General features: G+C 17.9%; 5 protein-coding genes across 5 annotated transcripts; 1 reads left to right on the top strand and 4 right to left on the bottom strand.

The window, feature by feature from the left end:
- Window positions 1-414: 414 nt before the first annotated feature.
- Window positions 415-1,263, top strand: IspF (2C-methyl-D-erythritol 2,4-cyclodiphosphate synthase, putative; the record flags this gene model as incomplete). Its single annotated transcript, XM_028680279.1, has 2 exons — window positions 415-1,024; window positions 1,178-1,263. 2 exons carry the CDS (start codon window positions 415-417, stop codon window positions 1,261-1,263), a joined length of 696 nt encoding a protein of 231 aa, XP_028531792.1.
- Window positions 1,264-1,603: 340 nt separating this feature from the next.
- PRELSG_0413200 (conserved protein, unknown function) lies at window positions 1,604-3,692 on the bottom strand (the record flags this gene model as incomplete). Its single annotated transcript, XM_028680278.1, has 7 exons — window positions 1,604-1,637; window positions 1,783-1,851; window positions 1,918-2,135; window positions 2,248-2,316; window positions 2,543-2,734; window positions 2,802-3,464; window positions 3,585-3,692. 7 exons carry the CDS (start codon window positions 3,690-3,692, stop codon window positions 1,604-1,606), a joined length of 1,353 nt encoding a protein of 450 aa, XP_028531791.1.
- Window positions 3,693-4,549: 857 nt separating this feature from the next.
- Window positions 4,550-5,908, bottom strand: PRELSG_0413100 (conserved Plasmodium protein, unknown function; the record flags this gene model as incomplete). Its single annotated transcript, XM_028680277.1, has 1 exon — window positions 4,550-5,908. One exon carries the CDS (start codon window positions 5,906-5,908, stop codon window positions 4,550-4,552), a length of 1,359 nt encoding a protein of 452 aa, XP_028531790.1.
- Window positions 5,909-7,791: 1,883 nt separating this feature from the next.
- PRELSG_0413000 (transporter, putative) lies at window positions 7,792-11,516 on the bottom strand (the record flags this gene model as incomplete). Its single annotated transcript, XM_028680276.1, has 8 exons — window positions 7,792-7,959; window positions 8,031-8,324; window positions 8,436-8,644; window positions 8,863-9,184; window positions 9,312-9,436; window positions 9,511-9,593; window positions 9,663-9,783; window positions 9,875-11,516. 8 exons carry the CDS (start codon window positions 11,514-11,516, stop codon window positions 7,792-7,794), a joined length of 2,964 nt encoding a protein of 987 aa, XP_028531789.1.
- A 1,351-nt stretch (window positions 11,517-12,867) lies between these two features.
- Window positions 12,868-14,337, bottom strand: PRELSG_0412900 (RING zinc finger protein, putative; the record flags this gene model as incomplete). The annotated part of the gene is made up of 1 exon (XM_028680275.1): window positions 12,868-14,337. The coding sequence occupies one exon, from the start codon at window positions 14,335-14,337 to the stop codon at window positions 12,868-12,870; it is 1,470 nt and encodes a 489-aa protein (XP_028531788.1).
- Window positions 14,338-15,907: the final 1,570 nt, after the last annotated feature.

Below are 15,907 nucleotides of genomic sequence, written 5' to 3'. Positions count from 1 at the left end.
TTCTTTAAATAAAGAAAATTTTTTTTATTTATGTTGCAGTATGTTTATTAGTAATAAATATATATATATGTTAAAATGTAAAATGAATTTTCCTTTTATATATATATGTCAATCTATATATTTAAGTATTGTAAAATAAAATGTTTTTTTTTTTTTTTTTAGTAATTATGTGAATATTATTTAATTTTTTTCTTTTTTTTTTTTTATCACTAAATAATTTGTAAATTTTTAGGTTTTTTTCTCTCAGTATTATCATATATATATATTTTAATTATATTTTAATATATTTTTTTTTGTAGTTACTATAATTATTTTACATATCATTTATATTAATTTTTCTTCTTTATACTTTTCTTTTGACACCTTTGTTGTACTTTTAGAGAATTCTTTCTTTTTTTTTAATTGAAATATAGGATGTTTTTAAAAATATATACATATATAATACTTTTGTGTTTCATTATATTAAAATCGTCAGAAGAAAAAGCATATATAAAAAAAAATATTTTTAAATATTTATTTTTAAATCCAACATTTAAAAAAAATATATATAAAAAAAAAGAATTATTTTATAATGGTTTAAGAATAGGTCAAGGTTATGATATTCACCAAATAAAGGTTTGTGAAAATAGTAATGAATTATTTAAAAATATAAGTAATGGATTAAAAAATGAAAATAATTTTAAAAGATTGACAATTGGTGGAGTTAAAATGCCTAACATTTTTGTTTTATCTCACAGTGATGGTGATATAATATATCATTCTTTAGTTGATTCTATTTTAGGTGGTTTAACTTATTTTGATATAGGAACTTTATTTTCTGATAAAAATGAAAAATATAAAGATAAAAATTCTTCCTTTTTTTTAAGATATACCAGATTATTATTACATAAAAAAAATTATAAAATTGGAAATATAGATATTAATGTAATTGCAGAAATACCAAAAATATCTCTAATAAGAAATCAAATAATAAAAAATATATCTACTCTGTTAAATATTCATGAATCACAAATTAGTATTAAAGGTATAATATAATAATAAAAAAAAAAAGAAAAAATTAAAGAAAAGAAAGAATAATATTATTAAAATAAAAATTAAAAAAAAAAAAAAAGAAAAAAAGAAAGAAAAAAAAAAAACATATAATAAAACATACTTTGTAAATAATTATTATATACAGGAAAAACACATGAAAAAATAGGAATAATTGGAGAGAAAAAAGCAATAGAATGCTTTTCTAATGTTTTATTAGTACCAAAAGGTTAAAAACACATATATATATATATATATATATATATATGGCATATGAAAGGTTTCATTTTTTTTTGTTGTATATTTTTTTTTTTTTTATCAATCTGGGATTTCATTATTAAAAATAAAAAAAGATGTAAATATATGATAAATTATGAAAAAATGAATTTCTTTTTTTATAATTAAAAGACTTATTAATTAAAGTTAGAAATATTATTCTATTTAGTTATTGATCATATTCTAAATGAAAAGAACTTCTAGCTATAATTTATACTTTATGATATATAAAATTTTTATGTTATGTCATTTATAGTAAAAATTAAATTTTATTATTTAAGAGTTTAAATAAAAATAACTATTCTGGCGAAAAATACTGCAAAACGGCATATCTAAAAAAAAAAGAAAAAATTATAAGAACAAATATTGTAGTATAAGAGAAAATAATAAAGTACTGAATGCAATAAAGTAACAAAAAAAAAAAAAAAGTATGATTTATTTATACAGATTTTATTTTATTTATTTTTTTATTGTTACTCTCCATAGTTACTCCAATCTTCGCTACTTTTATTTAGTTCTTTAACAATATTTTTATCAATACCACATCTAAGAATTGGAAAAAAAAAAAAATTAAGATGCCTTCAATATAAATGTATGTCTTTTATAATTTACCCTAATGATGATTTTAAGCATCTTAATGCGATGACTTTGAAAGGAAAATAACTAAAAACATCTTTATGAGACAATGAAAAATCGAAATTTAAATCTCCTAAACATCTCCTATAATTTGCATCACCTTTAAAGCAAACAAAACAACTTTTTTTTAATTCTTCTAACAAACTTTTAGACATTACCCAATATGGTAATGGTATATTCCAATATATATCATCCTTTAATTTTTAAGAATATTTTAAAAGGCATATTTATTAAAAGAAAAAAAAAGAAAAAATTTTAATTATATGTAAAGTTTTTAATTATATATATATTTTTTTATTTTAATACCCTTATATTCCATTTTTTAGTTTCTATCAACTGCTTCCATTTATTAGCCATGAAAACTGTATTAGGATACTTAACAAAAAAAAAAAAAAAAAAATGAATTTATTAGTAAATTATAATTTAATTATGATATATATATAATATTACACAATAAAAATACACATAAAAAATATTAAATAATAAAAAGCGTAAATAAAAAAATTAGATATGAAATATTTTTTAATAATATAATAAAAAGTTAAATTTAGTTATATCAATGAACATGTACTTTTCCTTTTTTTTTTTATTTTTATTTTACTTTGTCATCGCTACACAAAATATTTAGAGAGTAATGAATATCTTTAATCATAGTGTCTGATACATATAATGGGAACTTTTTAACATGAATAGTTACTTCATCAAAATAAATTGTTAAAAAATATAAAAGGCACAAATCTGTTATTAATTCTACACCCATGTTATCCAAAACAATATCAAACCTCTTTCTTTTCTATAAATAATATATAAATAAATATATATACATGAATATTTAATAATATTTTTCTTAAATGCATTACTTGTGTAGTTATATCTTTATGAATATTATCTATATCATTGCATAATATGTTTTCTAAATAAAAACTATTATACAATTTATCAACATTTTCTGTACAAAAATAAAATTTTTTTTCTCTTAATATTTTTTTCTTTATGTCTTTTTCATTTATATCGTGCTGTTCATTTTTATTTTTCGTTGGATTCCAACTTAAATCAAATTGATTAGACCATAAGGAAAAATAAAAAAAAATAGAAAATATTTTTTTATCTGGCTTTTTATTATACAATTCAATTAAACTTTTTGTGCAGGTGCATATTTCTTCTATTATACTTTTGTTACAATTTATAGCATCATTTTTTTCAGTTTCGAAAAAATCATAATTGCTATTTTCAAAATCATAAGCATAACTTAAGTAGCGGTAAAAATAAAGTTCATTAAATAAAAATAAATTTCTTGTAATCTTTACATCCTTATTAATATGATAAGATAATAGAAAATTCCAATATTTTTCATCTAATTTACATTTTAGCATTTCATATGTATGTTTATCTGCATTTTTAAATAATTCTCTTAATTTTTCTAATTTTATATCTATATTATATTTTTTTGTGTATTCTATATTTTGTTTTTCTACTCTTTTTAATATAGTATCAGGAATTCTTCTAATTATTGTATCATTTTCCTAAAAACAATTAATTGTATATACTTAAAAATGATAGACTACATAAATAAATAAACAAATATACATATATATATATATTTTTAATTATTTATTTTGTTTTATTTTTTCTAATGAAATAACCATTGTATTGGGTTTTTCACATGTTATCATATCAGGTAATATATCATCTTCTTTTCTTAAGTAAGTAAATTCATCTTTAAAATTTTCATAAAAGGTTTTAAAGTACATTTTGAATTTATTAAATGTTATAATGTTTTTTAATTGTTATACTATATGTTCGAAACTATACTTTTATATTAAAAATGTATTAAGATTTTATATTTCTTTCTAATTCTATTTTAATATATCAAAAAATAAAATAAATAAATGCAGAAAATTTACCAAAATTTTTATATTATTTTGAAAATGTAAAGGAAAATATAGAACATAATTTTAAATTAAAATATTTCAAGTTTTTTTTTTCCTTAGTGATATTTATAAATAACAATATAATATTTTAATTGTATTTATGTTTATATATATATATATATATTTTTTTTTTTTTTTGTTGAACATAAAAATGTTAATTTTTTAGGTCTATAATCATTTTATTTTGAAGAAAAAACATTAGCACTATAGCATAAATAGATGTGCAAACATGTATGTATATACAAAAAAAAAAAAAAAAAATAAAAATAAAATAAAATAAAATAAAATAATTTCTTAAAATATACGTTTAAAAAAATTAAAAATATTAATACTAAAATAAAAATGAAATTAGGTAAATTATATATATACAAGAATTCTTTTTTTTTTATAAAAAATAGAAAAAAATAATAAAGAAAACTATTAAATGATAAATAGATAGATGTATGTTAAACTGAAAATTAATAAGAAATAAAAATATAGTAATGTTATATAATCATACTAAAAAATTCTTTAAATTATTTAAAAAGAAACAAAAAAATTCCATTAACTAAAGTATACAAGTAAAAATAAAATAATGCAAATTTTAGAACAAATTCATACAATATTAAAAATAAGAGTATCGACAAATATTATTAAATATATATAAGATTATTAATTTGAATTAATTTTATTTTATTTTATTTTTTGTTAATATCAATAACTGGAACGCCATATGGATATGCGACAACCATGTTACTTTGCTCATGTATAGTACCATGTGTTAAATCAGCCGATGTATATAAATAATTATTTAACACTTCATGTTTCCTTAAATAATATGCTTTTTTTACAGGATTTTTATTTAAGTGAGGAATATATTCGTATGGAGGAAAATAACTTTTATATATATATGTTCCATCTATCTTTGAGTTTTGAATACCTGAAGTTGTATCCTCTTTATTTGCCTGATATATCCCTTCACAAGCTGCAATTGTATACCCAGGTAATAAAGTATTCGTAACTTTTTGATAGTTCCCATTAAAAATATCATTAGAAGACTCATAAGTTCCTTCTGAAAAATAATGTTCTAAATTTTCTGATTTATCTATGCTTGAATCACGTGAGTTTATTGCATATTTCTTTGAAGATATATCTTGAATTAGTTTTTCTTTTTCTTCTTTATCTTCTTCATCTCCTTCCATGCTAATATTTTTATTCGTTTCAACATTTGCTTCTTTATCTTCTGTCATATTTGTTTCGTGATCATTTTTTATGCTTATATCCTTATCTTCCTGTAATTCTATTTGTTCATCTACTTCTTTTTTTTCGCTTCCGCTGTATGAGTTATCTACTTGGTTTTCTTTATCTTCCATTATGTTAAGATTTTTCAACTCAATAAAATTTTTTATTATTTTGTTTTTTTTCTTTTTTAGTGGTTTTTCTGATTGTGTAAATTCTTTTCCTAATTTGAAATTTTTTTTATTTAAAATTATATTTAAATCTGATGAAATGTGTTTACTTTTTTTTTGAGTATTTTTTTGGTGATTACTTGAAAATTTTTTTTTTTTATCATTTGTATCAACTAATTTTGTGCTTGGTTTTATTAATTTAGTTACAAAAATATTTCCTGAATATTTTTTTTCTGAATTTTTGGGGCTCTTAATATTTAATTTACTTTTCGAAGAAAATTCATTCAAAATACTAGATTTATTTGAGACTTGCTTTTTTGGATAAATTTTGCTATAGCTATCTTTTTCTGGGAAACTTTTTTTTAAAGTTATTTTTTTCTTATTAAAGAAATTGCCAAATAACTTTATGTTTTTTCTTTTTTCATAAGATGAAAAAGAGGTACTTCTGCTTAATTTCTTATTTAAAAAATTTTCTTTTTTAATTATATTTTTTATTTTTGTTTTGTCTGAATTCTCTTTTTTTGATTTTGATTTAAATGATACGCTTGCACTATCATTTTTTTTTTTCAGGTTTTTTTTTTTTTCGCTATTTGAGCTAGGAGAACTAGCTTTTATTGTAATATTCAGATTCATATTTTTACTTCTCATTTTATCTTATTTTTAATCTATAAATATGAGGTTTTCCTTTCTAGTATTTTAATTGCATATATATCTTTTTATTTGAAAATTATTTTTTTTTTTATATATAGAATCTTTTATTACAATTTTTCACATAAATTTTTAATCACCAAAATATATATGCATATACATGTAAATGAATATGTAAATTTATAAAATATATTTCCTTTTTTTTTTTTTGTCCTTTTACACACAATTTTGTAACACTTTACAACTAAATATTAAGGTTATAGAATAAAAAAAAAAAAGCGAAAAAGAAAAAGGATAAAAATATATATACACACTACAAATAAAACTAATACAAAAAAAAAAAAAAAAAAGTGAAAATTAATTAAAAAAATAAAAATAATAAAACATGTATAAATATATATATATAATGTTATTAAAAATTAAGAAAAAATATACTTGCTAGACCTATTTTATTTTATTATTTTCTCAAGTATTTAATAACTTTTTAAAGTTAAAGAATATTCTCTAATTATTACTTTTTAGAAAAATACCTTATTTTATAATAGAAAAAAATAAATGCACATACGAACTAGATGCAACATAAATTTTTTTAAGAAAAATTGATATTTTATATCTAATTACTTGATTAATTTCAAAAAATAAGAAAAAAAAAAAAAAGAAAGAAAGAAAATAATTAAAAATTTAAATATACTATATTAAAAAAGTTAAGCTTACAACAGAAAAAAGTCATCTATATTTTCGAATATAAAAATGTAATTTAGATTTAAAAAAAAAAAAAAAAAAAGATATATATATATATATATATATATATAAATGTGTACTATTATGCATTTATCTTCATATATAATTTTATAAATATGAAAATCAAATATCTTATTTAAAAATTATAAAACGTTCTAATATTTTATATAAATTCTATAAAAAAATTAATTTTACATTTAAAAAATATAGTAGACATATATTAAAATAAAATATTCTTAAGAATTAATAATTTAATTAGATCTAATAAAAAATAAAAATAAATAAAGAAAATAATTAGGATAAAAATTATCAAAATATTACACCTAATTTTTTTTATCTAAAAGAAAAAAAAAAAAAAAAAAAAAAAATTTAAGAGTAATCTTAAAGACAGTTTAGAGATATAATTGTAAAACAATTTATGTATATGAAAAAAATAATTATATATGAATATACATATTCATTTATTTTTTTATTAAGTTCATAGTTGATTTAATTTGCAACTTAAAATTTTTACTTTTTTTCATTCAATTTTTTTTTTAAATCTCTATTAAAATTAAAGTTTATTTTTTGTTTATATAATAATTTATTAGATACCATATATATTATTTAGTTTTTTTATGTATTAAATATGATTTTTTCTTATTTTTAGAGAATCTAAAAGTTTTTCATCATGTTGGTGAGAAACACGAGACAAATAAAACTATATAATTAGATAAAATACTACATTAATTTTTTTAATTTTCCTTCATAAATTTTTCAATAGCATAAAGAAAAATTGAATTAATCTTTTGAAAATATTTTAAAGGTATTTTATAACAATTTTTTAAAACATAAGAGGGTTAAAAAAACATAAAAAAAAGAAAATCATTTAAAACGTAGTTATAGAACTATTCCATACATAACAAAAAGAAACAATTTTTTAATCAATATATATAAAAGAAACAAACAAATAATAATAATAAAATAAAATAAATATTAAAAAATGTACATTTACTTATCTAAAAAAAAATTATATCACCTTTTCTTCTAAGAGAGTTTTACTCTTCTATTATTTTTTAAAAAATCATATTTAAATATTTATAAATAGAAATAAAATTACGGATTTGGTAATTACTATTATTGTTTTAAAGTATTACACAAACTTAATTATTTCTAATCAATGAAAATTTTTTTTTTTTTTTTTTATTAATATTTTTAAATTCATAAAAATAAGAGAGTAAATTAAAATTCTGTATTTCTTTTAACGGTTTAGAGGGCAACAATTCAAAATCAACAAAATAATCATCTGGAGCGCAATACTTTTCAAATAACTATTAAAAAAAAATATATTAATTATAAAGCATATATATATATATATAAATATATGCATAAATAATATTACATTAGTAAAAAAAGGAAACATCAGTAAAAGGAGGAATGTAAATATCCAAAAACAGATAGAAAAAATGACCCAACCCTTGGGTATTAATTTAACTTTTTCTTTTATTTCAGTACTATAAAATATTCCATCTACAAATTCGATTAAAGCAGAAAGTAAAATAGATGTTGCTATATATTTTATACTAATAGACCAAAACATAGAAATGTTTCCAATATATACATTCCCACTTATTATTCGTTGTAATTCTTTTCTTAAACTTTCAATATTTCCTAAATATAGTGTATATAGTATATCCTTAAAAAAAAATAAGGTAATAAATAATATAAAAAAGAAACATAATTATATTATATATTATGATAATCATCATTTACAATTATTTATTATTATAATTGCTACTTCTATTACCTTATAAGTAAGATTTTTATAAAAAAATTCCATTTCATTTTTATTTAGATGAACTTCAATTTTCAAAGCTAATAGAGCCACTATGGTACTTATTAAAAATATAATTAATCTACATAAGTATAAAACATAAATATGATAACTTAAATAATTGAATAAAACACTGACAATTATATTTAATATCCAAAAGGTTATATTAAATGATAAAACACCTATTAAAATTAAAAAAAAATAAAATAAATATAAATTAAAAAATTTAACATTATCTTTAATAATTTTGGAATATGTAAAATATACTTCTTAGTATAATATAAATTTTTTTTTTCTCTCATAATTTAAAATATGTATATGCAAATATTCATGATTTGAGAAATATATATATATTTTTTTTTAAATATAATTATTATATTGATATATATATTTTATTTACATATAGTTGTTAATGCTTTAAATTGAGCTTGTATATTATATAACCATCCTAAAATAACACAAATTGAAAGAGCAACAAAAACTCTACCATTTTCTGAAATAGTAAAAGTTAAAAACCAAATAACATTTTTAGAATCAGTATTAGATATAAAAAAGGAAGCTAAGAAAAAAAATATAGACAAAGTTAAAATAATAGTTCTTTTCTTTTTATTTTTGGAAAACTTAAAATCTTTTATAGTCATCACTAAAACTTCATATTGTATAGCCAAAGAAGCACATGATAGAACAGCATATGAACCATAGTATAGCATACATAAAGTTTTCTATATAATATATATTTAAAAAATTATTTGATAGCTTTTTCTTTTTTTTTTTTTATAAATTTTTTATGTTTGAAATTATCTATTAAAATTTTCTTATTAATATATATATATATATTTTTTTTTTTACTTCCATTTTCTTTAAATAAGTAAATCCAACAGGAAAAAGAACAAAAGAGCAATCTTTTCTTGAATATTCTAAAATATCAACAAAATTGGAATTTAAACTTTTCGAGATAAAACCAATAACAGCAACTAGGGGAAAAAAAAAAAAATATATATTGTTATTTATTCAAATTGTTTACTTTCTTTTTGACATTTAAAAAAACCTGCTGAAAAAAACATAAGTGCAGAAATTATGGAATTCCATATGGTAATAGCATATCCATCAAAAGCTAAATTTGTTCCTATTCTAAAAGATAAAATAAAGCAATTTATGTTAAAAAAATAAATAATATGATTATATTCCATATATATTTACCTAGATTTTGTTGCTAGAGATGAATAAATTCCGATTCCAATTGATAACTCATAAAGAGCAAAAGAAACACATTGAGACCATATTGATGAATAAGTATATATATAAGAAATTTCCCATGATTCTATAAACAAATAAATAAACAAATATAAATATATATATATATATATGCTTTCCCCTTTTTTTATTTCATTTTATTTGTTTGTTGATATAACTTAAAACGTGAGAATATGCCTGAGTCGCACCACTAAGATTAAACATAGTGGCAAACTGAGTAATAGATAAAAAACCTATTAACAAAAGAACAAGAGCTGAACAAAAGGCGAAATTAGTTAAACCAAACAACTGAAAAATTGTAACTAAAAAATTGCAAACAAATAAGAAAAATAATGTATCCTTATCTATATAAGATTCACTTCTAGAGAAAATATTAATATAAGAATTATTTTTATTTATGTTTAATAGAGAATTATATAACTCATTTTTCGGAAAAAATTTATTTTGATAAATTAAATAAGCTTTTCCTAAATTATTAGGTACACAAGAGGAGGTAGATTTTGAAAATAAACATAATGGTCTATACTTATGGCAACTTACAAAATCATTTTTAAAACTTGTGCAAAAATCAATTTCTACACTATTTAATTTCCATGGTAATTCTTTTTTAAAGGAGTTCACTAAATATATAAAATATTCTGCTGCTGTTCTATAACTATTTATATAACTATTTATTAAGCATGTTAATACCATTAGAAAACCAACAGAAGCAGATTGTTTCAATAATCTATAAAAGACGAAAGGAGCAGATGTTCTAACGAGTTGCCCTATATATAATTCAAATGATAAAATGGGATGGCAAACAAAGCTATAGCAAAGAATGTAAGGTAAAATAAAAATAACACCATGCCAGGTAGACATTAAAAACCATATTGTTTCAATATTACCTACACCTATAGCTATAGTCAATCCTAATAGAAATAAAGAAAATCTTTCTAACCAATAACCATTATTCAGTTGATTATTTAACCACTTCAATATTTTAACATTTACATTTTTTAATGTTTTGGGATTCTCAAATAAATCGCTTAATTGTGATATCTGCTCAGGTGTATATTGTAACTTTATTAGTTTTTCTAAGAAATTTTCATCTTTTTCATCAAAAGAATTTGTATCACTAAAACTATTTAGTTCTTTTATATCACATAATAAATTAGTACTTTTTACTTTTTCTTTAGTATCCCTTTTACAGGTTTTTCTTCTATTATGTGTTTCATTAATAGTTTTCATATTAATTTTACTTTCACTAAACAATTCTTTATATTTATTATGGAATAAAATACTTTGTTCTCTTTTTCTTATTTTATAGATATTTTCATTTAATATTTTTTTATCTAAATCATTATTACTTCCTTCTATCTGATATTCTTCAATATATCCATTATTATCACCAAAAAATTCACTCTTACGTATATTCTTTCTTATATTTGCATAAAAATCATTAAAATATCTTTTTTTTTTATATGTGTTTCTATTATTATATAAATTCAAAGCTTCATTATAAATATTTTCCTGTTCATATGTTCTTGCATATTTAGACTTTTTTATATAATCAGAGTAAGCATTTATGTTATTATAATTATGAATATTTGTACTTTTATAATAAGTATTACTTTCACTAAAATTAATAGACTCTTCATATAATACAGATCTCATTTTTTTTATTGATGTATTTTCTGACTTTAGCAACGTATTTTCATCTCCATTATATTTTACTATTTTTCCTCTATCTTCATTATCATTTCCATCTGAATAGACTTTAACTTTTTTTTTAAAATGACATTTCAAAATTTTTAACATATCGAAACATATATATATATTATTATTATTATTATTATTATTATTTAAATCTTCAAAATTATATATTTATATAAAATTATATATTTCATATATTTTAATCGGTGCAAATTTCTTCATATATATATATATGTATTATAATAATTATTATTATTTTTTTTAAATTTAGTTAATAGATTGAATTTATTGTACTTATTAGTGCACTATAATATGAAGGCTTCTTAAACTAAAAAGTAAACTCTCTTTTTCTTTTTTTGTTTTTTTTAGAGTATAACACCTTTTCAATGGTATTTTTAAAATCTTTAAAAATTATACTTTTATATTTTACTTGCGATTTTTCTGAGTAAAATTTTCATTTGTGCAATAATAAATGTGCTTATACTAAATATATTTGTTCAAATATTTCAATTTATTTTACATAAAAAATTTATTGTGAAATCATTTTATTGTATCATATCTTTGACTTTGTATAAAAAGAGAAAACATTTTTTTTTTTTTTGATATATTTATACACATTTAGATGTATGATTAAAAATATTTAGAAAAAATGAATATATTACATCCAATTATTAAAACAAGTATTTCAATGAAATATTAAGAAAATAAAAAAATGGTTATTTTGTCTAATTAAATAAAAAAAAAAACCTTCTTTTTTTTTGTTTATAAATATATCCTAATAACTATCTAATAGAAATAAAATAAAATTATATTCAAATAATTCTTCAAAATATTCAAAAATTGCAAAAAAAAAAAAAAACAATGGAAAGTATTTTTCTAGTTTGCACGCATATATATGTATTTTTTATTTTATTTTTTCTCCTTTATTACGGAAAGTGCATTATAAAATTTAATACAAAATAAAAATTTGATAAATTAAGAAAATACTTATACAAAATATAATAAAAAAAAAAAAAAAAAAAAATCTAAATAATTATTTAGTTAAAATAAAAATAAAGAATTGTGAATACATGAGTATAAAAGATTCAATCAAAATATATATAATGAAGAATAATTTATAAATTTCATTAAGATATTTTTCTTTTACTTATTCTCTTTTTTTTTGTTTTTTTGTTTTTTATTATTTTTAAATTTTAAGATAATATTTAAAAAAAAAAAATTCTAAAGTAATTTGAAAGATCTTTTAACCAAATATTATTCTTAATTTAAAAAATATAAATAAAAAGCTTAAGTCTTTTATTCTATAATTTATAAATGAAGTAAAATTAGAGTTCTAATTATATTCAAAAAAAAAAAAAAAAAGGGTTTAAAGAATTAATAATGATTAAAAAAAAAATAATTAAAAGGGCGAAATCAGCAAAAAAAAAAAAAAACTTATATATATTACATATGATTATTAACTAAGAGTATAACTAATTACCTTATTTATAATATTGTAGTTATCTTCATTCTTAATTTTTAAATTGTTATGATCTTTTTTCTGAGTAATATCATTATGAAATTCGTCACTGTAATCGCTTTCTTTTTCTTTGTCATCTATTATGTTTAAATCGTTTTTATTTAAAACAGATAAATACTTGTTTAAATTTTCAAAATTATCAATTAGGTCACCATTATATTTTAAATTAATGAAGTTGTTTTCAATGGAATAATAATCTTCTACCCTTTCATTATTAATAAAAGAATCTTCTCTTTCCTCTAAATAACAACTACCATCGTTTGATGAGCTGCTACTATGTTCTTTTTTTTTTAATAGATCATAATTAAATACACTACTTTTTATTATTTTATCATTAGTTTTTTTCAATTTTTTTTTAAATAAATCTTCTTTTTTTAAATGTATTTTATTATTTTTTTCTCCACTATTTTCATCATAATAATCTTTCTCCTCACTGTAATTATCATTTAATGTGCATACCTCATTTTCATAGCAACAATAATATTCTGATGTGAAATTATTTTCATTTACATTTTGATTTTTATTTTCTTTTTCTTTTTCTTTTTCTTCTTCTCTTTCTTGATTATCTTCTATATTTACGAAATGTTTTTCTAAAAACTGGCTTAATATTCCATCTATTTTAAATGAATTTTTATCATAAACAATTTTTGTTCTACATGAAGGGCAATTATCAATGGAATATTTTTGAATAGCTGTAGCTAAGCATCTCCAACAAAATGAATGAAAGCACGAATTTAATGTTACGGGATCATGAATTAAACATAAGCAAATTGGGCAAATATATTTTTCTATTGTAACAGATGAACTACTAAATTTTTGCATAAATTCATCTGATATAATATTGACTGATGAAATAAGTTTTGGTAACTCGTCTGACAAACACCAAGAATACAAGGATATAATGTCTGATATTCCTATATTTTGAAAAATATTGCTACAATGCTTCTTTTTTTTTTTTAATATTTTAATTAATCCAATGTAATTATATATAACATATGTCCTTATTATTTTACATTTGTTTGATAATAAACTTAATTGTACACAGAAATCGAAAAATTCTTTCGATACGTTTTTCTCTTTTAATATATTTAATAACTTATCAAAAGAAATATTCTTTTTATGTATCTTCATATCTTCATCTATCATTCCTACTGAAAAATTCTTTTCAATTTCCTTTTTTATATTCATTATTTCTTTAAATAAATTTTGAAAAGTTTGTTCTATTATTTTTAAATCATAATGTAATACATTTTCAAATTCTTCATTAAATTGTTTAGCTTTTTTTATATCTTTTTCATTTGTGCTATTATTAATATTCTTTATCAACTTTTTTAAAAGTTTATAATTTAAATAATGCATATTCGCATGATTATGCATTTCCCTCCTAATATTTTTTCCAAACTTCATTTTGATATTTTTTATTTATTTTATGTTTTTTTTTAATTTCTTCTTTTTTTATTGATATACTTCTTTACAATAATGTTTATATGTTCGTATATTAAATATATATATATATATTTAAGCTATTTCCTTTATATAATACAGAAAAAAACTAACAAAAAACTTTTTTTTTTTCTTCTCAATAAATCATTTTAAAAATATTTTATACTATTGTTTATATATATATGTAAACACGTATAAACTTTTTTATCATAACATGCATTTATAATAAGATAAAATATACAAATATAAAAAAACAAAAAAAACTAAAATATAAAAAAAAAAAAAAATTAAAAATAATCCTTATGATTATTTTAATTCCATTATGAATTAAAAAGAAATATAAATTTTATTTCAATTTTCATTCAATACTTTTTTAATTTAATTTTTTGCTTTTTTATTTTTTTTATATACCAAAATATGCAAAGTTTTTCGTTTTATTATTTATAATTTTAAATAATTTTTTTAGAAATTTACAACAAATATGTTATAATAATTAATTGTAAATTTAACAGAAATAAGAAAATCATTATTCCTTTTTTAAATATATGTTAAGTGAATAACTGTTTTAATTATAAATAAAGAATATAATAAATAACATAATAAAGTAATTCACATATTTTAATTTAAAAAATAAGTGAACAAAAGAAAAACTAAAATAACAATTAAATTTTATATATTTTCAGAAAAATATGTAAAATTAAAGTTTTCTATTTGCAAACAAAAAGAAAAAAAATAAACTCTATATTATGTATACAAATGTATTATACATAAAATATATGAATAGATATTTTTTGTTAAAGAAATGAAATATATTTGAATCTTGAGAAATATATTTTAAGATAAAGTGTAATACTATTTAATTTAAAAAAAAAAAATTATTAGAATTTTTAAGGGAATAATATTAATATAATTTTCTTTAAGACCCTTTTTTATACACAATTCAATTTTTACCAAAAAAAAAAAAAAAAAAAATGAAAATTTTACACAATTATGGTATTAAGTCTTAAAATATCCAAATTAATGTTCCAAGAAGAATTGAAAATTCAAATACTTCTATTTTTTCTTTTAAAGAATTTTTTTTTTATAATTAATAAATAAATCCTCTTCATTTATCACAATACATGTTAAAATACGTAAAAGTATATAGGAAAAAAAAAAAATAAATAAATATATTTATACGATAATTACATAATAAAAATAAAAGCATAAGATGCATATAAAGTATTAAGAAAAAGTTATATTTTTAGTTTTTTTTTTTTTTTTTAAAAAGACAAACAAAATTATTCATTAAATGCTTATAGCATTTTTAGGATTTTAATTAGTAATGAAATCCTTTTTTAAAATATTTTTTTTTACAAAAAAGTATAAAAGATTTATTTTTTAAAATTAGAAATATTATATAGCACAAATATATAATATAAATGAAATATATATAAATTTAAGTGAAACTCCTAGTTACAATATATATTATAATATAAATAAAAAAAATTAAATAAACAAAAAGTAAATGAATATAAAATATAGTACTGCATAA

Source organism: Plasmodium relictum (genome assembly GCF_900005765.1).
Source record: "Plasmodium relictum strain SGS1 genome assembly, chromosome: 4".
In the NCBI taxonomy this organism is placed as follows: domain Eukaryota; phylum Apicomplexa; class Aconoidasida; order Haemosporida; family Plasmodiidae; genus Plasmodium; species Plasmodium relictum.
The sequence above is the reverse complement of the archived record's forward strand: the minus strand, read 5'-3'. Positions and strand labels throughout refer to the sequence as shown.